The following is a 12651-nucleotide window of genomic DNA, read 5'->3' as shown; positions in this document are numbered from 1 at the left end:
AGTAACAGGAGCTCACCCCATCGCGGGGATTCGAACCGCCGACCTTCTGATCGGCAAGCCCTAGGCTCAGTGGTTTAACCCACAGCGTCACCCGTGTCCCAGAAGCCTGGTACACTGCACCTGCACATGCAGGCTTCATTTTTTTGCTGCTTGATCTCTGTCCTCCACAAACCTTATCTCACTTTCTAATTTAAAGCAGCTGAGGCCATTTGCCACCACCAGCACATCTGGCAGCACTGCATCCCACATGTCAGTGATGCGCTGCGCTAATTATAACCCGAACCATGTAAATGCTGCCCGGTTTGAAAGGGGAGGCATGGTTACCAATGCTGTGTTTTCACTTATCTATAAATATTTGCGGCTTTGCTCTTAAGGGTATTGGCTGCCAACTTCCCAATGGCGCGCAAATGGTTTTGGCATTATCGGAACGTTCCCACCCACCCCTGGATTTCCTTGTTCTTGGACACGAGAACTACTCAGTACCTAACGCTCCACATCATCTCTGGGTGTTTATATTTCCTACACGAAATCAGGACAGTGCAAAGTTGTGCGGCGGTTAAAAAGGAGCCTGCAGACAAAAAAATCCAAGCCAACAAAAATGGTATACTAGCTGGCCTGACTAGATTAATCACATGCAGCCTAAAAAGAGAAGAAGAATCACTGGGGAGTGTGTGTGTGTGTATATATATATTCTCTCTCTCTCTCTCTCTCTCTCTCTCTCTCTCTATATATATATATATATATATACACTGTATATATCGTATTTTTCTCTCTATAAGACGCACCAGACCATAAGACGCACCTAGTTTTTGGAGGAGGAAAACAAGAAAAAAAATATTCTGAATCTCAGAAGCCAGAACAGCAAGAGGGATCGCTACACAGTGAAAGCAGCAATCCCTCTTGCTGTTCTGGCTTCTGGGATAGCTGCGCAGCCTGCATTCGCTCCATAAGACGCACACACATTTCCCCTTACTTTTTAGGAGGGAAAAAATGAGTCTTATAGAGCAAAAAATATGGTATAAGGTATTTAACTTAAGTTTTGCTCGAAGTTCCGCTGAAATGAAATAACATGACTCAGGTCCATTCATTTCAATAGGTCTACTCTGAGTAAAATTTAATGGCGTAACCCCCCCCCCTTCTCTGCCTGGTTACCTAGAAGCAGTTTTCTGCTCGCTGCAGGTGACCAGGCTGTTTCAAGCCTGGGTTAAAATCACAGGCGTTTTCTCAAATGAACGTCATTTGGCCTGACGTTCTACTCCCAATTTCTACCTGGCATGATTTGGCATTTGCTCTCTCAGACTTGCTCATAGGCCTTTTCCTCTTCTTCTTCTTTGTCTCTGCAGGGGAATTTGGCTCTGTCATGGAGGGGCAACTCAGCCAAGATGGAGCGGTCCTTAAGGTTGCCGTTAAGACCATGAAAAGTAAGTAGCAGTGGAGGTGGAGGGGGTGGCTTCACACTGGTCACGCTGGGGCAGGTTGGGATTATGCCAGCAATGAAGAAACATCACTCTGCACGTGCCCAGAGGCCTTCTCTCCTTTTCTTCTGCATTGAAAAAACAACGTAAATTGGGCCTGCTCACCCATGATAGAAACCTCTCTGCCTTTTGCCTTTGAAAATGCTCCGTATAAGGCAATTTCCTATGTCCCCTTGACCTGAATACCACCGCCAGACATGGCTGAGCACCCTTCATATGCTCAGAGGTGCTCTCATTCTTCGTCACTGCTTCCAACGTTCTGCATCGACACCCGGGCGTGGAAAACAGTTTTCACTGCCTGACCCCCTGGCATGTTCCCAAAGCCCATCTCATGCCACCGACCTTACTTTTCCTCCTCACAGTTGCCATCTGCACCCGCAGCGAGATGGAGGATTTCCTCAGCGAAGCCGTCTGCATGAAGGACTTTGACCACCCTAACGTCATGAAACTGATTGGTGAGCTATGTGTGCGCATGCGCCACTTCTTAGCCACAGCATGTGAAGAGTTAATACTTTCAGTGGTGGGGGGGGCGACTTATGAGTTACCCCCACTCACCCTCTCCACTATCATTACCCCTAAGTTCCTCCAGGTTGTGTGTGGTACTGCCCCAGAGCATTCTGGGACATTAAGCCATTGATTCTTCTGCCCGACATATGATGCCTGGGCTAGGTTTTTTGGTGTGTAGCCTGAAGAACCAGATCCGTGTAAGAACATGAGAATTGTCCTTCTGGATCAGGCCAGTGACCCGTCTAATCCAGCATCCTGCACTCACAGCGGCCACCCAGATGCCTCTGGGAAACCCACAAGTGGGACTCAAACACAAGAGCTCTTTCCCCCGCCTGTGACTTCCAGCAGCATATATTTGGAATCATTGTGGCCTCTGACTGTGGAGGCAAAGCATAGCTGTCGCGGCTGGTAGCCATTGCTAGCCAGGGCTTATATGCTGAGGCCCAGCTCCGAGAGTCTTCTGCCAGTTCCCTCTCTGCAAGAAGTGAGGTTACAGGGAACCAGGCAGAGGGCCTTCTTGGTAGTGGCACCCTCCCTGTGGAATGCCCTCCCATCAGATGTCAAGGAGATAAACAATTATATGACTTTCCGTAGATATCTGAAGACAGTCCTAGGTTGGGAAGTTTTTAATGTCTGGTGTTTCACTATGTTTTTCTTTAATACAGTGGTACCTCAGGTTAAGAACTTAATTCGTTCTGGAGGTCCGTTCTTAACCTGAAACTGTTCTTAACCTGAAGCACCACTTTAGCTAATGGGGCCTCGCACCGCCGCCACACAATTTCTGTCCTCATCCTGAAGCAAAGTTCTTAACCCAAGGTATTATTTCTGGGTTAGCGGAGTCTGTAACCTGAAGCGTCTGTAACCCAAGGTACCACTGTACTTTGTTGGACGCTGCCCAGAGTGGCTGGGGCAAACCAGTCAGATGGGCAGGATATTATATTATTATAATTATTATTGCCGTCCCGAGAAGTAGCACACTCGGCCATTCCATTCAGAGCAGATTCCGCAGGCTGTAGCCTGGGAAAAACCAGAAGAGAGGAAACGGCCTTGGGATGGTGGTTGCGGGGGGAGGCAGGCAGGCAGAATGGACACATCATCCCCAGGGAACAGGACTCCAAGTGAGGGGGCGGAGGAAAAAAAGACTTCTTGGGAAAACAGATGTTGGCAAGGATGCTGGGAGCTCTGACAGTCCACAGAGAGGGTGGGTGGAAGCTCAGCTGATGCTGGTTTGCGACTCGCCCAACAGCCCCTTCTCCCTCTCTGGTTCACATTAAGGAGGAACACAGTAAAAATAACTTTCAGGCACAAGGCGCACCAAGAGAGCGTCCTGTCGGGTAAGAGGACCCTCAAAGAGGATGTTCTCACAGGCAAAGACCTTTGGGGGTTGGGGGCAGGTGTGGGACATGGGGAGGGGGCTTCCAGATGGTGTGCAAGTTTGAGAGGAGAGGCTCCCTTCCCCTCCGTGTCTTCCTTTTTTCACCTCTCTCACTCTTTAGAATTATACAGTGGTACCTCAGGTTACATACGCTTCAGGTTACAGATTCCGCTAACCCAGAAATAGTGCTTCAGGTTAAGAACTTTGCTTCAGGATGAGAGCAGAAATCGTGCTCCGGCAGTGTGGCAGCAGCGGGAGGCCCCATTAGCTAAAGTGGTGCTTCAGGTTAAGAACAGTTTCAGGTTAAGAACAGACCTCCGGAACGAATTAAGTACTTAATCTGAGGTACCACTGTAGAATCGTAGAGTTGGAAGGTCCATCTGGTCCAAGCCCCTGAAATGCAGGAAACAGTAAGAATTCAGGAAGAGTAAAGAGCCATTCAGCAGTAGAATGGTCTTCCTCAGGAGGTGATGGACTGTCCTTCCTTGGAGGTCTTTAAGCAGAAGTTGGACGGCCATCTGTCATGGATGCTTTAGCTGAGATTCCTGCATTGCAGGGGGTTGGACTTCGATGACCTTTGGTGTCCCTTCCAAGCCTATGGTTAATAATAATAATAATTTATTATTTATACCCCGCCCATCTGGCTGAGTTTCCCCAGCCACTCTGGGCAGCTCCCAATTGAGTGTTAAAAACAATACAGCATTAAATATCAAAAACTTCCCTAAACAGGGCTGCCTTCAGATGTCTTTTAAAGATAGGATAGCTGCTTATTTCCTTCACATCTGATGGGAGGGCGTTCCACAGGGCGGGCGCCACTACCGAGAAGGCCCTCTTTCTGGTTCCCTGTAACCTCACTTCTCGCAATGAGGGAACCGCCAGAAGGCCCTCGGTGTTGGATCTCAGTGTCCGGGCTGAACGATAGGGGTGGAGATGCTCCTTCAGGTATACAGGACCATGAGAATCACATGTTCTGTGGTTCTCTCAAGTTGTACACATGCGGCACGGCCTGGCCTGCACAACTTGCCACAAGCTGAGGTAGAAAGAGTAAAGAATGTAAGAACATCAGGAGATGTGGGCCAACAGCCCACCTGGTCCAGCATTCTCTCCTCACAATGGCCAACCCAGTGCCTGTGAGAAACCCACAAGCAAGACACGGGCGCCTGAGCACCCTCTCCTTCTGTGGTTCTTGTTGGCCATTGATCTTCATGTCTTCTCTGTTGCCCACTGAGAAACTCACACTCTTTCTCTTCCCTCAGGAGTTTGCCTGCAGAACACAGAGAGCGAAGGATACCCCTCCCCGGTTGTCATCCTGCCCTTCATGAAACATGGAGACCTGCACAGCTTCCTGTTGTACTCCCGGCTTGGCGAGAGCCCGGTGGTATGTAGCGTCGCCCCATAAGATATCCGTTGCGGGGAATCCATACTGCACAGGTGTCCTGGAAAAATTGAGACATCCTGGTTTTTTTCTCATGAGAACGGCGGCCACTTTGGACGCTGTGATGATCTTGCACAATTTTGCACCTCAATCCCCCCCCTCAGAAAAGTGCTTTTTCAGGGCTGCAATGTCGCGTGGCACCCCAAAACATGCGTTATTGGGTGCCGTTCCCGAGAAAAGCACTGGAGGGGATCGCGGTGCAAAATCGCACAAGATCATGGCATCCAAGATGTCTGCCGTTCTCTCTCAAGAAAAAAAGGGAAGATAGCAAGCATCCTGGAAGATTGTGTCCCAGATTTTGCCATTGAGGTGTTGGAGAGTATGGGAATCAAATGTCAGGCCTCTTGGCCTGAAATCGGGAGGGCTGGTTTCCTTTTATTTGAACTAGGGTTTTTAACTGGGGAATTTTAATCCTTGCCTGTGTTTTATTTTTCAGTATGCATATAAAGTGCTTTTTATACATTTTATTGCTAGACTTGTTTTGGTTTTCTGTTTCAATATGAGCCACTCCAAGAGCTTTGCTATGGAGCAATATGGCGGTTTAAAGAATGAACAAACTGTAACACCGAGAATGACCACTAGAGGGGGACAAAGGGAGGGTGCAGAGGGAGCTCCTCCACACAGGAGTCCAGTGGGCCTCTCCTCTTACAGGGGAAAGAGAGTTAAACATTGAGGTGCCTGCAGCCCACCCACTGCTTGTGTCTGATCGTTGTGCTTTCCTCATCTTCCAGTACCTGCCCACACAGACGCTGGTCAAATTCATGACGGACATTGCTAGCGGGATGGAGTATCTCAGTAGCAAGAACTTCATACACCGCGATCTTGCCGCCCGCAATTGCATGTGAGTTTGTGTGACACGAGAGATGATGGAAGAGGGGATTTCAAGGATGCACAGATTAGTGGCTTTTGACAATCCCTCTCTTTTTTAATATATATTTTTATTGATTTTAACATATAAATTATAAAATGTACCACAAAACCTATCACATACAATCTTTTTAGACTTCCATCAGCACCTCCGATGATCCACCGTTTTAAACACTTCTTATGCATTTCTTAACTTTATATTGCCTTTACATCTCTTAACAAATCATCCTCCCCCTTGTCCATTTTTACAATAATTCCAATAATACTCCTCACAAAACTTCTTGCAACCCTACAAACGTCGTCTGATCTTCACAAATACTTTTCAAGTAGTCCGTAAATTTACTCCAGTCTTCTGTGAATTTCTGGTCCCGCCGGTTGCGAATCCTTCCTGTTAGTTTATCTAGTTCTGCATAGTCCATTAACTTCATTCTCCATTCTTCAATCACCGGTAATTCTTCTGGCTTCCATTTTTGGGCCAGTAATATTCTTGCTGCTGTGATTGCATATAAGAAGAGCTTACATTCCTTTCTATTTATATCACTCCCCACAATCCCCAGTAAAAATGCTTCTGGTTTCTTTATATTTCAACATTTTTTTCATCGCATTATATATCATCTCCCAGAAGCATTTCACGTTTTTACATTCCCACCACATGTGATGAAATGTTCCCTCTTTTTCTTTACATTTCCAACATTTATTACTGACTTTATACATTTTCGCTAACTTGACAGGTGTTATATACCATCTATACATCATTTTCATCACATCTTCTTTTATTATTTATTATTTATTACTGACTTTATACATTTTCGCTAACTTGACAGGTGTTATATACCATCTATACATCATTTTCATCACATCTTCTTTTAGGGAATTGCATGCAGTAAATTTTAAACCTTCTTTCCATAATGTTACCCAATCACTCAGCTGTATATTATATCCAAAATTTTAGAATCATTACTTAATATCTCTAATTCAAACTTTGATCCACGGCTTTTGACAATCTCACATCAGTCTCTCCCATGAGCAACCCACACATTCACACGTGGCTTCTGTACCCAACAGGCTGAACGAGAGCATGACGGCTTGTGTGGCTGACTTTGGCCTCTCTAAGAAAATCTACAACGGCGATTATTACCGGCAAGGCCGTATCTCCAAAATGCCTGTCAAGTGGATCGCCATTGAGAGTCTGGCCGACCGCGTTTACACCATCAAGAGCGACGTGGTGAGCAGCCAATTGGGGATGCCTTTGATCCCACCCTCCTGAACAGGCCAATGAGAAGACCAGCTTCTGTGTCCTACTAAATTGGCTTCTGTTCCTGTCTACCAATGGACAGAGCTGGCCTGCCCGTGAAGCAGACTGAGTCCCCCTCATGCTCACCCCTACTGCCAGAGAAGTGAGGTGAAGCAGCAGCAGCAGCGGTCTCTAGTGAGATCTCACAAAATCTCGCTGGAAGCCACCGCTGCACAACCCTAGCAAGCGAGGCAGGAGGGCGGCCATTTTGCCTCAGGCGGTGAAACAGGACAGGCTGCCCCAGCCAATGGGAGAAGTTGAATTCTGTGCTTGGCCAGCAGCATCTAATTCCCTCTTTCTGACTCCTTTCCTGCAGTGGTCGTTCGGCGTTACTATGTGGGAGATCGCGACGCGAGGCCAGACGCCGTACCCAGGTGTGGAAAACAGTGAGATCTACGACTACCTGTGTCAGGGCAACCGACTCAAGCAGCCAATCGACTGCCTGGATGGCCTGTAAGCATCACCACTCCTTCAAATCGTGGCTGGCATATTCTTCCTCAAATCTTCCCATGATGCTGTGCAGCATGGCCAATTAGGTTTTCTGCCTTATGATCAGTAAGCCTGGACTGTAGAGGGGGCTGTATTGTTGCAAAAAATAATTTCATGACACCCCACCACTGGCTCTCTCAGCCTTAGGAATGTGACTATGCTCACTCAGCAGGCAAGCAAATTCAGTTTTTTCACCCTACAACCCTAGCAACTGAAAACGGGTTCCAGGGTTGACCAGCCGGCTCAAATTAAGGCCTCCGTTACAAAACTTCAAGGTCCCTGAGCAGCTCTGATATTAATCTTGAACTCATCCATAATCAGGAGCTGCGATGACATAGCGGTTAGAGAAGAGTTTTACCAAACTTGGGTCGCCAACTGTTTTTTGACTACAACCCCCATCATCCCTAGCTAGCAGGACCAGTGATCAGGGATTATGGGAGTTGTAGTAATAATAATAAATAATAAATTTATACCCCGCCCGTCTGGCTGGGTTTCCCCAGCCACTCTGGGCGGCTTCCAACAAAATACTAAAAATACAATAAAACATCAGACATTAAAAACTTCCCTAAACAGGGCTGCCTTCAGATATCTACGGAAAGTCTTCTAAAAGTCAGATAGTTGTTTATTTCCTTGACATCTGATGGCAGGGCGTTCCACGGGGTGGAGGCCATCACCGAAAAGGCCTTCTGCCTGATTCCCTGTAACTTCACTTCTCACAGTGAGTTAGAAACAGCTGGAGAAACCTAAGTTTGGGCTACAGTGTTGGTCTAGGATTTCAGAGACCAGGGTTTGAATCCCTGCTGAGTCATTTTTTATTATTATTATTATTAAATTTGTATACTGCCATTCACCCGTAGATATCAGGACGGTTCACAACAGGAAAATACAATATAAAAAACCCACCAAATGCATAATTAAAACCAAAACAAACCAATAACCCTCCTTCCCATGTCATGCTTCGGAATGGGTGACCTTGCTTCAGTCACTGTGTTTCAACCTCACGTACCTCACAGGGATGCGGGTGGCGCTGTGGGTTAAACCACAGAGTCTAGGACTTGCTGATCAGAAGGTCGGCGGTTCGAATCCCCGTGACGGGGTGAGCTCCCGTTGCTCAGTCCCTGCTCCTGCCCAGTGGCGTAGCGTGGGTTGTCAGCACCCGGGGCAAGGCAAGTAATTTGCGCCCCCTAACCCGTGGATTTTAGCACTCGAGTGCGAGCGCGCCCCCCCAGATGTTGCGGCCGGTGCGGCCGGCCCCCCCTGCACCCCCCCACACTACGCCACTGGGGCTGGGGGCGAGCGAAGGAGCCAAGGACCCCCCCAAAGGCTCAGCAGGAATTTATTAAATTTATTATTTGCGGAGGCCCCGCGGGCCGAGGCAGCCGAAGCCCCCTCCCCTCGGGCGCCTCCCCGCCCCCTCCTCTCCTTGGGCTGTAGGTGGAGCCCGTGCTCTGAGGCGCTCCAGATCCGGGCATGGCGAGCGCCTCTCCTCCTCCCGGCCGGGTCCGGGGGCTTCCAGCCGCGCTCCGTCCTCGCCCCCCCCCCCCGCAGCTGAGACTTGCGCTGAGAGCTGGAGCCAGCAGCGCCCCCTTTCTCCGGGAGACCCTCGCCCGCCCGCCGGCTTCGTCTCGGAGGGTTTTGGGGAGGGCAGGGCGCATCGAGGCCCCTCGGAGCACTCCTCCCTTCCAGTCAGCAGAAGCAGCCGCCGCCTGTGGCTGGGCCGAGGGGATGGCGGCGGCGGGGTGCGGAGGCTGCCCGTGCCTGGCCAGGCGTCGGTGGCGGCGGTGGTGCTGCTGCAGCGGCTGCTCCTCCTGCGAGCAGTGAGTGGAGCGCAGCCGCAGCGGCGGTGGGGGGCGCGCGCGCTAGGGCGCAAGGCTGGCGGTGGCGGCGGGGAGCCCGGCGGAGGAAGGAACTTGTCCCTTCCCTCTGGACTCGCGCCCCCCCAGATGTTGCGCCCGGTGCGGCCGGTACCCCTGGCACCCCCCACGCTACGCCACTGCTCCTGCCAACCTAGCAGTTCCAAAGCACCTCAAAGTGCAAGTAGATAAATAGGTACCGCTCCAGCGGGAAGGTAAACAGCGTTTCCATGTGCTGCTCTGGTTCGCCAGAAGTGGCTTAGTCATGCTGGCCACATGACCTGGAAGCTGTCCCTCGGCCAATAAAGCAAGATGAGCGCCGCAACCCCAGAGTCGGCCACGACTGGACCTAATGGTCAGGGGTCCCTTTACCTTTACCTTTACCTCACAGGGATAAATTAAGGAGGGGAAGTAAAAAAGGTGGGATATAAACGAGAGAGAGAACGAGTTCTCCTTCCCCTTCTGAAGCATGGCAAAATCCCCAGTAGATTAAGTACCCACTTATAAGTAACTTCCAAGGATGCTGCGTCCCAGGTTCCCTTGAAATAACATCTCTTTTGGACCCGCGCAGGTACGAGCTGATGATGAGCTGCTGGGCCCTCAACCCTCGCGACCGCCCCAGCTTTGAGATCCTGCACCAAGAGCTGGAGAAGATCCTCAAGTCCCTCCCTCCAGCCAAGGACCCGGAAGAGATCCTCTACGTCAACATGGACGACGGCGTGGCCCCCGGAGAGGCGGAGCTGGGTGCCGTCGGGGGTCTGGGTCCTGAGGAAGCACCGGCCAAGGAGAACCAGTCGCTCAAGCCCACGGTGACGGCGGCCGAAGTCCACCAGCCCCAGGCCATGGGCCGCTACGTCATGTGCCCCACCCCTCATGAGAGCAGCCGGCTACTGACGGACGCCCCCAGCTGCGCCGCCACCGAGGAAGGGGCCTGAACGGGACGAGGCAACTTATTCGTTGTGGCTGGGGGGAGGGGAGGGGGGAGGTCGCAAGCGGCCCAACTGGTGCAGTCCCTGCAAGCTTTGGAAGACGACGACCCCCCATCTCTGAGGAGAGGGGATTCATGGAGGACTCCACAAGCTGAGGCGCACCCTCCTCCTCTCCCAAAATGAGCCACTGCCTTGCTTTTGCCACAAGGGTCTTCCCTCCCCATCAACCCCCTCCAGGGGGGAGTTTGGACTGACCCATCTCTGAGTATGTCTCACGGCTGTACATGCATTGACAGTCATGCTCCACACCACCAGCCTGAGGCCAGATATGTACTCTAGACTATGATGTTGGCAGAAGGGGGGAGTCCATCTCAGGTTACAGGGGCCAGGGGAGGAGGGGGGACACAGTGGGGAACCCAACAGGACCGGCAGCTGCGCCCTTTTCTCCTCCTCACGTTGAAGGTACCTTAGCAATTTGACCTCCCGTCCGCAACTCCGTGGTCCAAATTTAGCTCGCTAACACCGAGGTCTCGTCCACGATCCTGCTTGCCCCAGACCTAGAAGGCACAAATCTGAGTGATTTTAACTTGCTTTCCCTGGAAAACCTGCTTTTTGGTGCCAAATCGGAGTGAATGTCAGTCCGGAGGAAACCTGGTCGACATTCGCTCCGATTCGGCGGGGCAGGTGGGGATGAGCCCTCGCCAATGGTACTAAGGTTATTCTGTGTTTGTGTGTGTGTGTGTGTGGCCCAGCTCCTGCCTTTTTCTTGTTGGGCCTGGCACACAGCTGCTGAGCTGGCAGAGCATAGATTTGCTATGAAGGAGAGTAAAGTCCGGCTGCTCAGTTTGTGTGCTGTTAAAGGGGAGCAGGGCACATTAACCAAAACGGGGGGTGGAAAGTATCGGTCCTAATTGCAGCCATCTGAAAGCGGTACGTACTTAGTCCTTCCCCCCTCCTTATTTTACTACCAGCTGTTTCACTGCCATATCTCCCAGGTTGCATTTAGGCCGGTGGAGATGAATTAAACAGAGGTTCTGGAGGGCTCCTGTCTGAAGGCGCCACAACAAGGGAAATGTACTCAGTTTGTGCACAGATGCACACTTTTTTTAAAAAAAAGTCGCTATTGCTTCTCGGGAGCCAGCCCTAGTTTTTAAATCTGACCCCGGAGGTTAATTTTGGTGCAGGTTTCAGCCCGACAGACCAACCCACCCTGTCCACACAGCACCAAATTCTCCTCAACAGGTTATCGGGGGACGTCTGATCAGCCATAGCTGAGTTGCCCTGGAGGTAAAGATCCCACAGGGCACTGAAGCCATACCCAGGTGGGCGTCTCAGAGGGGGCAGGGTCTGAAGGTATATTTTTATAGCACATTTGAGATGGGAGAAGGGAACAAATTGGCCTTCAAGTCTTCACACCCAGCTAGGCCAGAGCTTCCCTGACAGTAGTGAGTTGGAGCCAGTGTGGTGTAGTGGTTAAGAGCGGTAGACGCGTAATCTGGGGAACCGGGTTCATGTCCCCGCTCCTCTACATGCAGCTGCTGGGTGACCTTGGGCTAGTCACACTTCTCTGAAGTCTCTCAGCCTCACAGAGTGTTTGTTGTGGGGGAGGAAGGGAAAGGAGAATGTTAGCCGCTTTGAGACTCCTTCGGGTACTGATAAAGCGGGATATCAAATCCAAACTCTTCTTTATGTAACTTTGCTGGAAATGTGAAGGTTGCCATCTTCTCCCCATCCCTCAATGACTCTTTGCATTTCACCAATGCAGGCAGAAACTCAACAAGTATACCTTTCCCATATTCCCACATCTCTCTGCTGGGGAAAGCCCTACCTGCTGGGTGCCTGCCCATCGTGCAGATGTTACAAACCCTATCTGATCACAGCCACTTGGAGCAAACATCTGGACAAGAATTTCCTGAGTTATTCAGATGTCTAAAGCATCAGCAGCAGCAGGCTATGATCACCAATGGCGTCTGGATATGAAATAGACAATATTAGTGGGTGCAATCAGAGTCGGATTCCTTGTCTCCAACCTTCTTTCATTTCACTGGGGCTTGTATGAGAATCCTGTGGGAAAATACCCAGGGAAATAAGTGGAGGTTGTCCAAACCGAATTAGCTACTCGTATGCTCCTTTTTGCTAGTGACAAACCCTCTCTTTGCGCCAGTTCACATGCCCACAATTGCCAGTAATCGCTTTCCCCCTGAAACATCACAGCTCCACTGAAGTAGAAGACAACTCCATATTTCAGAGGGCAAGTCCCAGCTCTCCATCAGTTCAATGACACTCCATGAATCAGACCTGCCAGCTGCATAGTGCCTTGATTAATGATATTTTCATCTGGGAACACAGTCTCTGAAGCTCCCACCAGTCACATGCAATTTAGAGGGGATTCACGAATTCTGTTTTGGACATAATGGTAGCTTTCTC

General features: G+C 50.3%; 1 protein-coding gene across 3 annotated transcripts in view; it reads left to right on the top strand.

Annotated features, from left to right (window-relative positions):
• The window catches only part of AXL (AXL receptor tyrosine kinase), a 70051-nt gene extending 57949 nt beyond the window's left edge, over nucleotides 1-12102 (top strand). For all 3 annotated transcript variants that reach the window (XM_053397802.1, XM_053397803.1, XM_053397801.1), the window contains exons 14-20: nucleotides 1344-1421; nucleotides 1838-1930; nucleotides 4614-4735; nucleotides 5524-5633; nucleotides 6725-6884; nucleotides 7270-7406; nucleotides 9867-12102. In XM_053397802.1, the coding sequence (XP_053253777.1) occupies nucleotides 1344-1421; nucleotides 1838-1930; nucleotides 4614-4735; nucleotides 5524-5633; nucleotides 6725-6884; nucleotides 7270-7406; nucleotides 9867-10230 (1064 nt within the window). In that variant the 3' untranslated portion in view covers nucleotides 10231-12102. The remainder of the gene's footprint in view (nucleotides 1-1343; nucleotides 1422-1837; nucleotides 1931-4613; nucleotides 4736-5523; nucleotides 5634-6724; nucleotides 6885-7269; nucleotides 7407-9866) is intronic.
• Nucleotides 12103-12651: the final 549 nt, after the last annotated feature.

Source organism: Podarcis raffonei, chromosome 8, assembly GCF_027172205.1.
Source record: "Podarcis raffonei isolate rPodRaf1 chromosome 8, rPodRaf1.pri, whole genome shotgun sequence".
In the NCBI taxonomy this organism is placed as follows: Eukaryota; Metazoa; Chordata; class Lepidosauria; order Squamata; family Lacertidae; genus Podarcis; species Podarcis raffonei.
This window is presented reverse-complemented; position numbering and strand designations above follow the sequence as displayed.